The sequence below is a fragment of the Pteronotus mesoamericanus genome, unplaced genomic scaffold (assembly GCF_021234165.1).
Source record: "Pteronotus mesoamericanus isolate MK-2021 breed Mesoamerican mustached bat unplaced genomic scaffold, CSHL_Meso_final contig_73, whole genome shotgun sequence".
Classification (NCBI taxonomy): Eukaryota; Metazoa; Chordata; class Mammalia; order Chiroptera; family Mormoopidae; genus Pteronotus; species Pteronotus mesoamericanus.
In genome coordinates, this window is record NW_026555245.1 from 15767826 (window position 1) to 15786723 (window position 18898).

Below are 18898 nucleotides of genomic sequence, written 5' to 3' on the forward strand. Positions count from 1 at the left end.
AACTCTTCCATATGTGATAGACATTGTGCTCCCTAATACAATTTCTTCCTCTTTCCTAGGAATATAAGAGGTTAAAATTCCTAGCTCCCATGCAGTTAGTGGGGCCTTTTGACTTGTTCTAGCCAATAAAATAAATATGAGCAGAAATAATATGTGCCATTCCTGGACCAAGACGGTGAAAGCTCTTGGACAATCCTCAACTCTTTCTTTTTCTGCCAGAGCAATCAATGACTTTCTTGATAATGGAGCCTCAATCAGCCTAAGTCCCAGAGTCTATGTGGAGGCATGCCCACCCCCCACCAAAAACCTACAGTGGACCTTGAGTGAGTAGGAAATAAACCTTTATGTGTTGAGCCACTGAGGTTTCTTTGGAGCTGTTTGTTATTACAGATTAAACCTAGCTATTCTAACATAGAAATTAGTATAAGAAGTGGGATGGGTGCTTTGTATTAAAATCTAATATATATAGCATTGGCTAAAGGCCAGGCAAAAGACAATAGGAAACTGATATCAGAGGCTGGAAATACCAAACATTTGATAGCAACAGTAGATGAAGAGTCAAATTGCATACCTAGCAAGATTGGGAAAGAGAGTGGAAAACAATTTGTTAGCTCTGTGTGTGAATTGCTAATTGACAACTATTTTGCCAAGGTGTTTTAAAAAGGGAGAGAGAAATAAATTCAGGAAATTGGCTGGTTTACAAGAAGAAAAAGGAGAATAAGAGATTCCTGGAATTTGGATCCTTGCAATGGTAGAAGAGCCAACAACATTTAGATCTCAAACAATTAGAGAGAAAACTGAGAAAGACTTTTTTAGGACAAAGTTCCATTAAAGCTCAGGCTTACAGCAAAGTTCATCCAATTGCTAGATCCTCCCAGTGAATTAAGTTTCTTTGGAGAAAATATCAGCTAAAGGAGCTGTACAAACAGAAGTTCCCAGGGTTTCTAATTTCTGTAACTATAACAGTCTCAAAGTGACACTCAAAATGTTATGTGGAGGAAAAGTAAAGAAATACAAGTCTGAGAACTTAGTCTAGAAAGAGTTGAGAGAGAGAAGATTACTAGTAGTTGGAATTAACTGCATTCAAATAAATAATAAACTTAAGAAGTTTTTAAGAACTGTACTTCCAAACAAGCCACGAAAATGCATTTAAAATCCTTTATCTGTTCAATATTTAAAATAATCTTCAGCCCCCAACCTTCTGGGAATAGGAAATGAACTGAGAAAGCTGCAAACCCACAGGAGGGTATATCCCACGTATATGACCATTGCATGTGTGGTCAAGGAGAATACTAGAAAAGGACACACATGGGCAGACCCAAGGGCTACAACAAGAAATGGGAAAAGGAAGCTGCTGCCAGAAAGCAGAATCAGGGCCTAATCAGAGAACATTCCTGACACCAAAGTAGGGTTCCCTGACAATGTCTGTCTGACAGAATTTAAGAATGTGGATAAATGACAGTTCTGTCACTTCCATCTTTCCTCTTATTGAGGAGGAATTGAGGCGGACTCTGGAGGTCCCTATTCGGGCACGAGCTGAGGCAGAAGGCAGACTCTGTCCTGCAGAGTACGCTCTGGGCTGTCACAGATGGGGAAACAAAATCCCAGAAACTTTTCTCTTGGTCTGCCAGGGAAAGGGGTGGCAATTCCCTCTAGTGGAGAATGCCCCGATCCCCTGTGTCCAATGACTTTTATTGAAAGGGTTATCAATGAAGCTAGGTAGTAGGAATGCACAGGTGATCTCATTACATCAGTATGTTAATGTTTACAGAGAATAGATGATGTTTTGAAGAAAATAAATGGCAGGAACACACCGATTTACATGGGTCCAAGACAAGACGAGTAAACACAGAGCCTATACATAATAGTGCCAAAGGGTTTAGGGTCAGGGTCTGTGAATAATATAAATTTCTTTCCCACAATGAGCTGGTTATCATATATTTTGAGGGAAAAACAAAGCATGCTTCAAGGAATTTACTTCTAGGCCTGATTTCCCCTGGGGACCATGATGCAGTTTAGGACTGTCTTCCAGTATTGTTTCAAGCCAGAGCCAGGTGGAGGGAGCAGACCCACCAAGAGATATGGAGACTTCTTTCAGATAGAATGAGGACCTTGGCCATATCAAAGCTGAGGGGAGAGGGTCTTTCTCCCTTTCTCCATGTCCCCCAAGTTCTTCCCTGATGCCCATGTGGCTGTGCCTGGCTTAGGTTGTCCCTGCCATCGAGGGGCCTTACCTGTCATTGACTAACCAGCCATCCTCTGGGGCCAAGCAGGGTGATGTGATGGAGGTAGGGGCTGTGCCCCTGCAAGGGGACAGGTTTTGTCTCCTCAGTGGCTACTTTCCCAAGGCCTCCTTGCTTAGCTCCAGCGTTGGGGCTCTCTCACCTGTCAGCGGGCTACAGTTCCCAAAACCAGATGGGACATTTCCCAACAGGACTTATTACAGTTACCTTGTTCCTGTCCTACCATTGTATAGTGCATAGATGGACAAGGGCAGATAATTTGTCATGTTGCTTTATAGATCTTTGAACCAAGTAGAGCCACAGCTAGACTTAGTAGAGAGAGTATAGCATCATATGTAGAGATCTTGTACTTTTGACATGTAACTAGATTGAATCTGGGTCATTTTTCTTGGGTAAATGTGTGAATATAGTCTGCATTTGAAAAGAGTGAGACCAATAACTGGTGACCCCCCAAAAAGTACAATTCTGAAGGCACATTAAACTCATCAAAATTAAGAAAAAATGTTTTAATCTATTTAAAAGATATAAATAACAATGCAATAAAACTGGAAATCCATAACACATTTTTAAGAGCTCTGTCTTCAATCTGGAAATATTTAAACAGTTTACCAAACAACTCATGAATCAATACAAACTGAAATTGCTGCATTTGTCAAAAATTCCAATAGAAATACCACTTGTAAGAATCCATAGGATATAGCTAAAGTTCCTACAGAAAATTTCAATGTTTTAAGCATTTATATCAATAAAATTGAAACAATAAAATTAAATACATGAAGCACTTAATTCAAAAAAGAAAATAACAAGCAAGCCAAAAGCAACCAAAATGATGGAATAATTCAAGGTAAAAGCAGGATGAAATAAGTTAGAAAAACAGAATAAATGAGTATGTAAACAAAATAGACAAACTCCTATCTAAAAAATTAAGAGCAAGGATGGGGCACAAAAAAATAGAGGGATGTAATATCCATACAATGGACTATTATTAGGCAATTAAAATAAATGAAGTAATCGTACATGTTACAACATGGATGAACCTTGCCAACATAACGCCAATATAAGAAGTCAATGACACAGGACCATTATATTATTTTATTCATATGAAATGTTAATTATAGGCAAAGCTATAGAGACAGAAATTAAAGTAGTGGTTGTCTGGGGCTTGAGGGCTGGGGAAATTTGGGGGCAGCAGCATTTCTTTTGGGGTTAATAAAAATGTCCTAAATTCAATTGTGTTGGTTATACAACTCTGGAAATACAAAAAAAAAAAAAATTCAATTATACACTCTAATGGGATTACTTGTATGATATGTGAATTACATCTTTAAAAAGTTGTTAAAAATAGGATATAACCATTAAAATAGAAGAAAACATTTAAAATCATTAAAGACTGCTTTCTGTAACTCGAAGCAAATATATTTGGAAAGCTAAATAACATAAAACTTTCTTTAAAAAATTTACCAAAATTGTCCTTAGTAAAGACAAAAGTCTAAACAGATAACTTCCAAAAAGAAGTAATAGAGAAGGTTGGCAAAGGAAAATGAGCCACCCCCCAAAACTGTACTAGAACCAGATCATTCTACTGTCAGGGAAAGTTTTTAATTTGTGCCTGAATGCCTAACAGGACACTTGACATAATTTTGACCTGCTCACTGATCAGAGATACATTGGCCTGGGTGGGAGCAAGAAAATCTATAATGGATCACATTTCATTCACTATACTCACTTTAACATAACTGTAAACCAACTAGAGGTATCCTTTCCAAATTATATATTTACCATAGGACTGTTGAACAGTTTAAAAAGTCCAATAAAAACATGCAATCTTTCTAGACTAAATTTTTCTAATGATTCATATAATACAGATACTTTTTCTTTTGAATTCTGGCTAGAACTCTCAGCATTTTTTTTTGAGTGTCTAAAAACTTGTGACAAGTCATTCATACATTTTAATTTCAAAATATTCTTCCTACCACTTTCTATAAAAGGAGACTAAATTCTTTGCAATAAATAAAAGGCATTACATTAATTCTTTCATTTGATTGAATGGAACAATCTGAGTGGGGATCTAACATCTTAACAAAGAAATATAATTTTTCTGCCAATAAATTATTTTTGTTAATGCTTCAAACTCCTGTGAAATAAATATAAAAATACACTGTGTTACTAATAACAATTAAAATGTATTTCAAATAAAATAAACAGTAATAAAAGATTAATATCTATCAAAAAATAGTAACAAAATATTCAAATTTATTCAAAACTAACTTTTTCAAAACACCATAAAGATCTGTTCCTCTAATCTCTACAGAAGACTTCTGTTTTTTGCTCATTTAATCTAAGGCCAGTTTTTAAAAACTGCATTGGATTGGTACTGATTTCAGTGGGGATGGGAGAAACACAGTTCAAAACCGAAATAACAGCAAATGTAGGAAATCCTCAATATATTAATGGGTTGTATTCTAAATGCTTGCCATAAAATTGGGTCTTTGGAATTTGGAATTCATTGTCCACTATAGTAGCTATCTAGTTATATAAAAGATATCCATAGGATATGATGGGATACAATAGATACCTATAGGATAGAACGGGATATAGTAGACATTTAAAGGCTGGAATGGGATGTAGTAGATATCTACAGGATAGGATGGGATGTAGTAAACATCTAGGATTGCCAGCCTGGCACTTCTTTCTCCTTGGTTGGTCTACCTTGTACCATGGCTATTAGAGAGCTATCATATTTCCATCTAATCTTGCCCAGTTCAAATGAGTCCAAACAGATACTTGGCCCAGGAATGGATATCTGACCTGGAACTTTGGATTCTGAACTGAAAATACCTTAAAATCAATCTTTCTTTGTGGGATGAAGATGTAAGGTATAAATTCAAGAACTAGAGCAGCTGTGCTTCCCATAGTTTTCAATGATCAGATGAAGCAAACACACAAGCTGAGTATCCATCACTTGCAACCAAAAGACTAACCAGTATGCCCAGAAAATGATAACAAGGAGGTGGCTTTGCAGGCCAACTCAGGGAAGTTTATCTAACAATACCAGTTCCAGTGCTGTTAAAAACCCCGAGCCTGGTCTCAGTGTTCATATACTGACCCTCTCCCTATCACTGAGCCACACATTCTTCCTCCTTTCTCCCTGACTCCCCACACTCTTAGTTAGAAGGGATCATCAGTGAGGTAAGAGAAAGAAAACTTGGTGAAAAAGCACTTTGACTGTCTATGAGGGAAAGTATACAGCAAAATTATAATGCAGAGGGGGGCTCTGGTGGCTCCTGGGCCCCAGTGGGAAATGGTCCCAAGGGTAGAGGGTTGGCTCAGGTAGAGGTACTTGTATACACCAATAATATTTACTAATCCAAGTGCACCCACAAGGAAAAATACCTGCTCTGTAACACTCTACCTTACAAGGGTTCATCTTGAAAGCAAAACTGTTTTATTTTGGCCATTGCCAGTTAAGTTGAGCAAAATCTCACACAAAGGTAAAGCACAACAATTCTATAATGACAAGTTTTTAGAAAAAGAATTTCATTGGAACTTCATAAAAGAGAATAGCATTGAAAGAAAAATTGAGTCAAGACAAAAAGATACAATCTCCTGAAATTTATCTTGAAAAATAGAAAATAAGGTGCTTTCCCCTCCACCAAATCAAAATACAAAAAAAAAAAAACTACTACATTTGACAGCATTTGTTGGTATGTACATACTTTGAGGAATAAGAATGTAGGACTAGATTAAAAATACCATGCGTAGGATCTACCATTATAGAACACAGACAGAATGAAAGGGTATGTAAACCAATGAGCTGAATAGCATTATCCTTTTTATCCAACATGAACTAGCAATTTAAAAGATATTTTTAAACGACTCATAATAAACTATGAAGAGTGACTCACACTCTGAAAGAGATGAGTATTGTGTCTAAATTCTCATCACTTAGAGAATGTTTGCTTCAGGGGAAAAGACATAGAAAATGATATCAAAATTTTTAAGTAGTTTTACTTTATTTTTATGAAAATAACACTTGTTCATTATGGAAAATGTAAAAGTGGTAAAGAAAAAAAGAAAAAGGACAAATAATCCATATATCCACCATTCAGCAGTAAACATTTTGTGTTACATGGTGACTATCATTTCAGTCTCCTTTCAATGCATATAGACATTTCTTAACAAGAGAATCCAATGTATATTGCCATTTGTTTGCTCATTTATAGTGGGTTATATTTTTAAATATTAATCTTTGTACTTTCCTTAACTCTTTGAAATAACATTTGTTCTAATAGATCAGAGGCATCCACATTTGCCTTGGGACCATTTAATACTATTGTGCCAGGAATATGAAGAAAAAAAAAGTTACTGATTAACTTCTAACAAAACGGAATTTTTTAGTGCACAGGGAGATATTTTTCTTGAAAGTCAGACATTGTTGAGAAATAAAAGTTTTAAAATTTTTAAGCTTCTATTAACAACAAGACCAGGAGTTCCTAAACATGGGACAGATAGAGTGATCTTAAAATTTACATTTTAAAGATCACTTCAGAAAGTTAAGAAGCTTCTGCATGGCTAAAGAAAACATCAGCAAAATGAAAAGGAAACCAACCATATGGGAAAATATATTTGCCAATGATACCTCAGACAGGGGTTTGATCTCCAAAATATATAAAGAACACACACGACTCCACTGCAGGAAAACAAACAATCCAATTAAAAAATGGACAAAGGACCTGAACAGACACTTCTCCAAGGAGGACATAAACAGGGCCCAGAGACATATGAAAGGATGCTCAGCATCACTAGCCATCAAAGAGTTGCAAATTAAAACCACAGTGGGGTACCACTTCACATCCGTGGGAATGGCCATTATAAACAAATTAACAAACAAGTGCTGGCGAGGTTGTGGAGAAAAGGGAATTCTAGTACACTGTTGGTGGGAATACAGACTTTCGCAGCCATTGTGGAAAACAGTATGGAATTTCCTCAAAAAGCTAAAAATGGAACTTCCTTTTGACCCAGAGATTCCACTGCTGGGATTATACCCGAAGAATCCCAAAATACCAATTCAAAAGAACCTATGCACCCCAATGTTCATAGCAACACAATTTACAATAGCTAAGTGCTGGAAGCAACCTAAGTGCCCATCAGGAAATGAGTGGATCAAAAAACTGTGGTACATTTACACAACAGAACACTATGCAGCAGAAAGAAAGAAGGAACTCCTACCCTCGCAACCCAAGCATGGATGGAACTGGAGAGTATCATGCTAAGTGAAATAAGCCAGACAGTGAAAGACAAGTACCATATGATCTCACCTATAAGTGGAACCTAATGAACAAAATAAACAAGAAAGGAAAATATAACCAGCAACATTGAAAGAAAAAGCAAGCTGTCAGTAACGAGAAAGAAGGAGGGAGGAGGGTAACAGGGAAAAGAAGGGAAGGGTCAAATCAAGGAACATGTAAAAAGGACCCACAGACAAAGCCAAAGTGGGGAAGGATTAAGGGTGGGAGGTGGGAGTGGATGGGGCAGGGGAAAGTGGAGGCAGGAAAATGAAGACAAATGTATTTGAACAATAAAGAAAAAATAAAGTTCTTTTCAATTGCAAAAAAATGACATAAAGGAAGGATTTTTAATAAATCTCAGGCCAATGAGAGCTCATTTATCCCAGGCAAACCACATCATATGCTCATACTCTCTACATGGCACTTGATAGAAGCTGAGTTGAGTGTCACTGGGCCAGCAGCAGGGCTGCCATGAAGAGGAATGGAGGTGCACCTATCACAGTGTCTGCTGGGTGACCAGCCTGATAGGGCTGCGGAAGGATGAGCCCAACATGGGGATCTGTAGCACCAGCCAGAACCTAAGTGGAACTGAGTTGTAGGTGGAGACATCAGGTCTTCAACAAACCAAGCGAATTAGTCACAGATTCACAAGCAGTAGGCACAGAAGTTGAATAAAGGATGAGGTGAGGAAGAACAAGGACCCACACATAAATCCAGGGGACTTTCTCCCTCACCACCAAAATATCACATAACCTCAGTCCCTTGTACACCCACAGATGCCACTGGGGGAAGTAGAGGGTGGAGGAGGAAGGATTTGGAAAGAGTGGGCACTGTTCTCAAAGAGATGTTTTAATCTAACAAAAAGAGACAGAGATAGACTTTAATTGGCATGTTTGAATTTTCTCTAGTAACCAATAGTTGAAGAGCCATTAGGGTCAGTTTTAGAAAATAAATTTTATATATGCATCTCAGTTGTGTGCAAATCTCTGCTTCTGCTACCTACCAGACAGTGAGTATCACATCATCTCAAATGGTCACATGATATTACAATTTAGATTTTTTTCAAAGTATGAGTTAAGAAATAAAAATATCTCTTTAAAGGGTAAATACCATTTATCTCTATAGTAACTCAAGATGTGTGTACTACCTGTTAGTCCCTGGTAAGGCATGCACTACAACTAGGAAAAGCACAGTTTAGCTCCCATTTAAAATTTCTTACCATTTTAATCAGAAGTCTAATGCATTATACCTCTCTCAGCTCGCGTACACAGAAGTGACCAAACATGTTTTGATGTCATCCTGTTGCATCAGGATTATGGCTGTGAAAATGAATTCTGGTTTTATTATGAATTCATGCTATCCCTGCCACATATTTATCACATTTTATTTTTCTTCCTTTTTTTCCTTTCTCTTTCTGTTTTTTGCCTATTACAGGGTGGGATAGAGGGAGTATAAAATGCCCAGGCTCTTAATTTAGGCAGGAGAGAAAAGTACTTGAAATTACATATACATGAAATTAACCTGAACCCTTAAAACACTGTCACCATGGAGACCAAAACATGAACTATCTACATGATGATTCAAGTGAATTTTTTTTGTTGTTTTAAATTATCATCATTTTTTACTGAATGTTGATTTGGTGAAGGAAGGGATGAGTAAAAAATAGAGAGATAGAAAGAAAGAAAGAAAGAAAGAAAGAAAGAAAGAAAGAAAGAAAGAAAGAAAGAAAGAAGAACTAGCCTCACACTACAGAATTTATTAAGGTCAAATATAATTGTTCTGGTTCTTAGCATTACATTATTCCAGCGAGTGGGAAAATATCTCAAGAGAAAATTTTCCTCAATTCAGAATTTCTGATGGAATCATCTAATGATATAGCACCATAAATGCTACAGAAATAAATGGAGAAAGGAAATCTGTAGAAAAGGCCTCTCTCACTCAAAAGCATCAGGGTGTGATGCAGATGATATAGGTCTCTATCCACCACTCCAGCTGCTAGGAAGAGATGGCTCCTATGCAATGTCTCATCCCAGTTATGGGCCAGAGATACCTCTAACAACCATCCTGGGTGTATCATTTTATCATGCCTATTATACACAACTGTTTTAAATATGTGCAATGAAGTCAAACAGACTTGTATTACATGCCACATAAACAGAAACATGATATTCATCCAAATATTTAAACGAGATAAGTCAGAATTTCTCCTAGCTACCAATTTTATTTTGCAGACCTATAGAAGTAGTCACTTAGTTGATCAAATACTCAGTTGAGAGGCCACCCAAATGGTATCTTATAAGTAGTAGTAGTAAAAGATTAAAATTCAATGAAAGTTTTATTTTTTAAAGATTTATTTATTTATTTATTTATTTTTAGAGAGAGGGGAAGGAATGGAGAAAGAGAGAATCATCCATATGGGAGAGATACATTGATCTGTTGCTTCTCACACATCCCCAACTGGGGACCTGGCCCACAACCCAGGCATGTGCCCTGACCAGGAATCAAACTGGTGACCCTTTTGTTCACAGGCCGGCACTCAAGCAACTGAGGCACACCAGCCAGGGCTATGAATGTTTTAATATGTAGTAAAATAAGTCAATAGAAAGCAAACAATTATGACCAGAATATATAAAAACAAAATGGTCAATGACATTATTTACTTGGAAGTTTATACAATTTAAACTTAATGCAGTTTTTTTGTTTGTTTGTTTAGGACAGATCTTGGTGACCAGTTGGATATGAAAGGAAAGAAAAAAGGAGTGTCAACAGCTAGCTCAGAGATATAGGATTGGGTTCCTGTAACCCATTTTCATCAACCAATCAATACATTACCTGGTTTTTCATGTGTTTCTATTTAAAGACACCTTATTTAATATATTTTGTTGATTCATTAACATTGAACTCACAGCCAACAGCACTGTAACTTATGCCTGAATGGAGCTTATGTAACACAAATTTTCTCCACATCACACACTTCTTGCACTTAGGAACACTAAACAGCATTTTAGCACTGTGTTTCAGGACCACTTTAACAATGAAATCACCAGCAAAAAATCACAAATGCATGCACAAAAAAAGCAGCACTAAATAGACTGTGAAAAAAATACTTGCTCACAGTATGAGCACTAAAGCAAGAAGGCAGAGTGTCTCTTTACCCTCAACTGAGAATGTGTGTGGGCAGTGACTCAAAATTTTTGCCTCTCTGCACATGTCCATAAATGATCATGGAAGCACCATAAATATTGATTTGGGGTTACAAATAAATTTTAGCAAGTAGATAAACTTGCAAATGTAAACTCCACAAATGATGAGCATCAACTGTATTTGCCAACCATAAAGAACTGCTTTCATTTCCCTATGATGATGCTTCTTGCTATTCTACTGCATTTGCCTGTTTTCTTTTGTATATGTATGAAGCTCCTATTCTTCTTTTTAAATCCTATTTGGGAAACAACCCCTCCCACACATGTGCCCCTGCTAACTTCTCCTTCACATCCCCTTTGCTTCATATACTCATCTCTATTTTGCACACATAAGGTTATTAACACAGTGAAGGTTATTCTCCTTCACTGGCCTGTGAAATTCCTTGAGGTCAAAGGCCATGTCCTATTTATGTATATATCACTTACTGTGCTTACTATGTGCCAGGCTATATGTTAAAAGGTGTTTCACATACAATATCGTGTTTAATCTTATAAGAATCCTATTCTCCCCATTTTACAGTTGCAGAAACAGAGGATGAGAGCAGTTGTGTCGCTTGCCATGTTACAAGCTGCAAAGCTGGTATTCAAACCAGAGCCCACACTGAGCCATTATAGTATTAGCTACCACATATTATTGACTGCTTACTATGTGACAGGTATGGTGCTAAATGCTTTACACAAATTATCTCATTAAATCTTCTTTATCCATCTCTGTGTCTCCAACACATAGCAAAGTGCATAACACACAAATATTACTTGGGTTGAATTTATTTCTTCCTGCTCCCAAACCTTTCTAAAACCTACAGCATGAGAACCCTACATTTCCAGCAGTGGCCAAAATGACTTTCAGTGTCACACTATCCTTCTCCCCCACCAAGTGCCATACCTCCTGCTCATCTGCGTTCTTCTGTGGTTTTGCTATTGATGTCTACAATGTTCACAAGGCAAACTTCTCAAAGCAATGGAGGAAAGAGGAAAGCACTCTCCACTTGAACAAGATTTTTCTCTGTAACAATAATTTCTAGCAGTGATTTATATCATGACCTAAATCCTTATGGAGTAAGAGAGTCACTAAAGAGCTATGTGCTCTGCTCGAGGGTGGTGAGGTAACGCCAGTATGAAGCTAAATGAGGATTTTGTTTACCAGTGTAGCCTTGGATTTCAAATCTATAGAACTTCTCACACTGAATTTTAAATAGGCAGTCGGTTTTAGAGAAGAGAAGTAAAAAAGAAAGGTTTTGGAAAATTAAGGAATAGGCCGTAGAAAGTTTGCAAGACAGAAACTGCAAGGCTCACATAATAGTGTATGAATGAATGGGATCCAGCAGGGCTTAGCTTTAGGGCTAAAGTCAAACTCATCCATCTTCTTTCAATGGCAAAGGTATAAAGGAGACAAGCTTTGAGACTTCTTTTCACTTCTCTCTCCCAGCTCTCTCCTTGTGACAATTCCAAATACGAAAATTAATTATTGTCAACAGTACAGATGGGAAATTGACCCAAATGACAGAATCCTAATTGTCCTAAAAGTCCCCATTTTTCTCCCAGTTTCATGTTATGGTTTTGTTATTGGTTACTGTAATATTTAATAATTAAACAGAAGAACCTCTAAGTGAATTCCAAGCCCAAGGTCTAAGGCAAAAGAAGTAAAGCAAATGTCTTCTGGGGACAGGCAATACCTGTATGAGTGAAATTACTGAAGAGAACTCTTATCTTCAGGAGCCAGAGCTCAGCTCCAGTACATGCATGCCAGAAGGAATAAAATCTTCTATTGCCAGGCATTTCAACTTTTCAACAAAAGACATAATCCTGCATTTTATCTGTATTCTCCTGGTTTTAAATGTGGGCAATTATTTAAAAGATAAAATAAAAACACAGTGCATGCCAAACAAACTGTTGACCTTATGCAGCGGGAAATACCCATTTGCAGTTTCTGGCCAGAAGAGTCCTAGTAGCCTAGCGGATATTTAGGGACATCTTTCAAATCATTCAGTGTGCTTAATTGCCCTCAAAATGACAGTCCTGGAGGCCATCCTCTGAGCAAATATTTCCCTCCTGCTGGGCCCTTGGCCTCCTCCTGCCTTTTATGAGTTAAGTGCTTGTCTCAGAAACATGATTTCCAGGCCTCTGCAAACACCCTCCTCTCCGTCCTGCATCTGGGTGATCTATGAACTCTGGTGGCCAGGGAGGTGGCTGCAGCAGGTCTCAGTGTACTTGGGAACTACTCTTGGAGGGCTCTCTTATCTCCTCCTCATTTCTCAACTTGCATCCTTACCCTCTCCATCTCTCTTTCAAAGATGTTTCCCTTTCTTTTTTCTTCTCTCCTCTCCCAGTTCTGGTCTCACTCTTTGCTGTCTCACTTCTTCATTCTTTTCCCTTCTTCCTTTGCTGTTCTCTTCCTCGATTCCCATTCTCTTCTGCTTATTCTCTCCTCTCCACCCTGTCCTCTCTTACTGTCCTTTCTCCCCCTCCCCATCGCTTCTGCTCTTCTCCCTCTCCCAGCACCCCCGAGAACGGGAAACTTTGGAGAGCTCGCTCACCAGGAATGCACCAACACCGGCTTCGAGTATTTCTTGTGATAGGAGCGGAGGGTCAGGGAGCCCTTGCGCTCCAGCAAGTCGGTGGGTCCGAGCTCAAACCGGTATTGCCTACTGGTGCACAAGTCCTGGTCGGAGCCATCAAATCTCTCCATGGCCGCCCTCCAAGTACAGACCTTGGAATATTTCACTCTGCACCTTCCCCCGAACCTTCAAAGGCCAAGATTCCGCGTCTCTCATCTCCTAAGCAACTTGGGGCGGGGTCAATTGTGGGCTGGATCTCTCAAACCTAATAGCCTTTGGTTTCCTAGAGAGCGTAGCTGAGGAGTCAGAGGGAACTACATTTCCCAGAACACAACCAGGGGAGGGTCCGGGCTACACCGAAGGAAGAAGCAGCATCTGCAACTTGGAACTTGCAGTGTAGTTGGGCTAATCTCCGGAGTGGCCTGGCGGGATTTAAGGGAGAGCGTAGGTTAGTCAGTTAAGGGTAAGGGGACCTAAACCCGGAGAGGGGTCTGTTCCCGACATCCTTGCAGAAGTTGTTTTTACCATTCTTCATTTGTTGCCACCGTACCTCCTGCTTACAGGTTTGACTAAAAGAAAGCAAGATACCCCTTAAATATGTCATTTCTATATAGCCTTTCTAACTGTGAAAGAAGAGCGCACCGTTCAGCTAAAAAGTCTGAGGATGAAAAGGCCTGGCTAGTTCCAGTTTCAGCTTCTTTCCCAACCTTCCTGAATGCGAGTTCTTCCTCTGAAAAAATGAAAGAGGGGATGGAACAACGGAGGGGGCCTGGTGGACACAAGAATCTGAGGTCTCTTCAGATTCTAGGTAGAGTTTATGGCTCCAGGGCATTCAGCTCCCTAAGACTTGCCAAGTTCTTTAAAACATTCCACATTTAGTGACAACACAATTCATCACATTGTGTTGTGAGTTATATGCAAGGAAATTTCAAAATGATCATCTATGGCATTGCCTTCAAGAAATCATTGGATAGCTGTCTTATAGAAGAAAAGTGCTTATTTCATTTTTTTACTTTCCATGAATATTTACCACATCAGAATCCTCCTCCCCCCCCTCAGTTGAACACCTCAAAGCAGGGGTCCCCAACTTCCAGCTCAGGACCAGTACGGTTCGTGCCTGTTAGGAACCAACCACACAGCAGGAAATGTGCTTTACCCACCCCACCCTCAAACCCCAGTCCATGGAAAAGTTGCCTTCCACAAAACTGGTCCCTGGTGCCAAAAATGCTGGGAACCACTGCCATAAGAGCATTAATGGACTAGCCATTCCTCTCACCTGGCACAGTGCTTTCAGTACAGGACATCATTTCAGAGTCTTGAATGAATATTATGTGGGATTATTCTACGTTTACCTGGGCTTCCATAAATTCCAGAAGTGTCTCACTTTAAGAAGACCACACGTTAGAAAACAAAAAGAAGACCATATAGACCACATGTACGCAAAAACTCAAATTTAAAAGCAAACAAATGATGAGATCTCACATTACAAATAGATTCTTGTTTGCAAAATATTTAGTATAGCACTTCTATAAATAGTGAGGTGTTTTTCTGAATCACTTTTCATAAATTTGATTACACACAACTATTAAGTGCTTTTCTGTGGCCTGTGGTGCCCAGTGTGGGCGACTGTGGTGCCTAAGACCTCTGTTTTATAGATAGTTACAGTTGAGCCACGTTATCTAAAACCAAACCAGCCAAGTGCTAGTAGAGTGCTGACCGCTGTTTCAGTCCTTCTTGAAGGAATGAAAGAAAAAAAAAAATAGAAGTTAGCTTTAAAAGGGTAAATAAGATCTGTGTTAAGCTCAGTTCTGTACAAAGCATTGCATATTGCTATTGCTCCAAATATTACCACCATTCCTACCATGTTTGTCTGTGTGTTTATTTTACTTATGTTTGAAGTGGTGGGTAACATAAAAAATGTGCAACCAAGATGTCAGGTATGTGTAGCCAATCCAATGTAGAGTCAGAGCTGCCTGGAGCCAAACCTTTCTCTGTGTTGCATGGGCACTGCAGAAATTTAGTAGCTTTCAAAACACCAACTAGCGGTAAGAAAACAAGCAAAAGATTCCTTATTATTTTAGAGTTCCTTAAGCTAAGCTGACAGCCTATTTGAGTCTACAAATATGCTTTATTGTTATACTACTCTCTTCCCTCTTTATAACAATTTTATAAGCTTTATTGTCTTCTGTGCCTCCTAATACTTCTCAGTATTCTCATGTTGGGATACAGGAAAGTAACTCTTTGGTACCCTCAAATTCAGATGCTTTCCATTTTTTTGTATACACCAGTACATTCTGCAGAATTTTGGGTTTGTTTATTCCTTATTGATAAAATAGGAACAAGACAGTGTTTATCGCAGGGGGGTTTTGTAAGAATTACATAACTATTGTATATTGAAAGCAGGTGGAACATTGTCTAATAAATGTTCAGTCCTCAATTAAATTTCAACTGCTACTGCTGTTGTTACATCCTAACTTTGTCCCTATCATTTGGGAAAAGCACCCTAAAATGTGGTTGTCTTTTGGGTGAAATATCCTAAGTATAGTCACTGTTTTCAGGCTTGGTCTGTTTACAAGTCCTTTTTAATAAATATAATATTGCAATATGAAACTTAATAGTCTGAATCTGAAAAATGTTGGCAAGATATCTGGGTATGTTGCTAGTGATAACAACGGTTTTGTATTCATATAGAATCTTTTCACTTCAAAACCTCTAATAAGCTTTATTCTTTATAAATGTGAAATCACTGATCCTTAACACAATTGACTTATTCCTGTTTTCCTCAAACGTCATCAAACCAATGAAGTGCTGGGCTTAAAGCAATGCCTTCTATTTATATTAATCTCTTTTTATCATAATAGCCTTGGGGTAAGAAAAGTATAACTCAGGTGGCTCAAACAGGGCTTTTCTGTAGGATAAGTGCAAGCAGACCAATTCAAGAAGTGGGAATCTCATCATCTAAGCTGAGCCTAGCCTAATGTATTTCTTGATTAGCATTATCAGATCCCTAGAGAGGTTGCACAGTAGACTAGAGCAGGACAGCAAACCTGAAGTAGATGTAAGTGAGCCAGGTGTAGATGACCATAGAAGCAAATCTCTTCCCTTCCTGTCTTTTAACAGTTTGCTCAATTCCCATAAAAGCCACTGCTCAGAATCTTCCAAAGTCACCATCGGCATGTTCTCCCACTACTAAATGTCATTCATTTAAGCTGAGGGACAGAGTTTTTAGTTACATAAGAAAATTAATTTGTATTATCTTCTTTTGAATCTAGTTTAAATATATTAGAAACCTGTATTTAAATTTAAAACTAAGCATTTATGTCTTAATCAAGGATTCCACAGTATTTTTTTAAATTTTTTTTTAGTTCTCCAGGAATAGGGGCCTCCTGTTGCCCACTATGTGTACATCTAGGGGTTCAGTTTTGAATGTTTTATATTAAAAAGTTGGAGTCCACCTGCTATGTCAAAATGAATGGGAAGTGCCTAGTTATCCTTTCCTCTTCCATTCCCTACTCCTTTTCTTCTCTGCCCTTCTTTCTTTCCTCCTTTCTTCTCTGTTTCCTTCTCTTCTTCCTCCTTTGAGACATGATATGGATTTTTGAGTTAGAATCTATTGCTGAAATTCTAGTATAATCCAGAGTTATATGAAAATTATGAAATAAAAATAATAAGGTCTAGAAACCAGGGCCAAAATTTATGTGAATAAACTCATACTTAACAACCCAGGAACTCAAAAAGGAGTCAATTTTGACAAAAGCTTCAATCTTATTTCCTTTCCTTTAACTATTTGTTACTACTAACTATCCTTTTTAGCATAATTTTAACCTTGAGTATAATTCCTCTGTGGAATTATACTTTGGATTGCAAATCTATTAGGCTTTGACTTGCTCTCAAGTCATTTGTATTAACTAGTATCGATTAAGTGCTGTCATGCAACAGGCATTTCTGGAACTCCTACAATCAGCATGGGGGATTAACTTATTAAATATTCAACATATAGCATTCAATTATTCAGTATTTCCCTATTTTGATATCTAATCCAGACAATAAGTGAAATTCTTTGGCACAATTGTCCATAATCATTTCAATAAAATTTTCATGTACTGGATTGTTAATGACATGTTCTAACATAAATGTAGATTAGGGATTTATTTCATATCCAACACTTTGGATATCATTAATTATTCAACAACTGAATATCCATATTCACAAATGATGTAAGCCCTTGATTTCTTCCTTTTCTTCCCTGTGCTGCTTTTGTTTTTTAACACCTTCACTGTTTATTGTTGACAAGAATGAGACAATTTAGTTACCAGCTAACAGTTCTAATGAAAGGAGTTTATGCTTGAAATTAAGTTCAATATTGTTGTGGCTTTCTTTGTTTCTCATGGTTTTTAATCTGAACAAAGGAACCTTTTCTCCCAGGGAAGAAGCTCAGAAGAAAGAAGTTGCCTTTGGGCTCCTTTCTGCTCCTGGTGATGGTAGCTATTTAATACCCCACATTCCCCACCAGACCCACCCCCAGCTGCACAGTGAACAGGCTGGTGAGGAATTGACTCAAAGGCTTCTCCCAGAGAGTAAGGTATATGCAGGAGGTTTCTGGTTGTTGAGTAACCCAAGCACACAACTGAGAGTGACAGAGTCCCAGAAGCAGGGAGCTGAAGGGAAAGCTGGAAAACTTTGTGAACCTTGAATGACTACGTAAGCTTTGCATGATTTTGAGTTTCCCATGTTCAGTTGGCATATATTAGACTTGTGGTGCTATTTCCTGTGTTAAGTATCTTTCTTTAGCATCATATTTAGCTTGCTTTAAAATAGAGAGGTCCGAGCTATTTCAGAAAGATCATTTTCTAAAGAGACAGAAAAGGGCTAAAAGCAACTCAAGTACGAGGGGGGACCCAAGTAAACCCAGAATTTATTTATAAAAATTTGTGTATTTATTCTTACATGTTTAAACTTCAGTCATCTTTAAAGTTCTCTGCATTTGATGCAATACACCTACCGAGACATTTTTTTTCCACTGCTTAAAACAGTTATTGAACTTGTCGATTTTGATGCCTTTTAGTGCTTCTGCCATTTTTTGTTTGTTTGTTTGCTTGCTTGTTTTACCCCTTCCACATCAGCAAAACATTTCCCTGTGAGGGCTTTTTTTATCCAGGGAAACAAACAAAAAAAATCACCCAGGGTGAGATCAGGTAAATAGGGAGGGTAGGGCAGGGGGGGTCATGCCATTTTTGGTCAAAAACTGCTGAATATCCAGCATGGTGTGGGCAGATGCACACATAAATTACCCATCATGAAATGGGTCTTTAAAAAAAAAAATTCACTGAAGCCAAAAGCAGCCTCTCACAACAACGCCAGCTGGTATACTGAAGTAGATGGGTTCCTAGAACACACACTAGCGGGGAAAGCCTGTATTACAAGTGGCCCACCCACCAGAAGGTAAGTCCTTTTGGGGGGGTCCTCCCTCATGTAATATTTTTTAATAAAAGAAATAAAGACCAAGACAATAAGGATACTCAACACCAAGGGTTCACTTAGTTTCTTGTCACCCATTCTATGGGTAATTCATATATTCCTTACAATTTGGAAGATGGTTCAAGTTG

At 38.1% G+C, this 18898-nt stretch overlaps 1 protein-coding gene across 1 annotated transcript in view; it reads right to left on the reverse strand.

Annotated features, from left to right (window-relative positions):
- CFAP95 (cilia and flagella associated protein 95) overlaps window positions 1–13445 on the reverse strand; it is a 70324-nt gene extending 56879 nt beyond the window's left edge. The window contains exon 1 of the mRNA XM_054583268.1: window positions 13272–13445. Coding sequence (XP_054439243.1) covers window positions 13272–13423 — 152 coding nt within the window. The 5' untranslated portion in view covers window positions 13424–13445. The remainder of the gene's footprint in view (window positions 1–13271) is intronic.
- Window positions 13446–18898: the final 5453 nt, after the last annotated feature.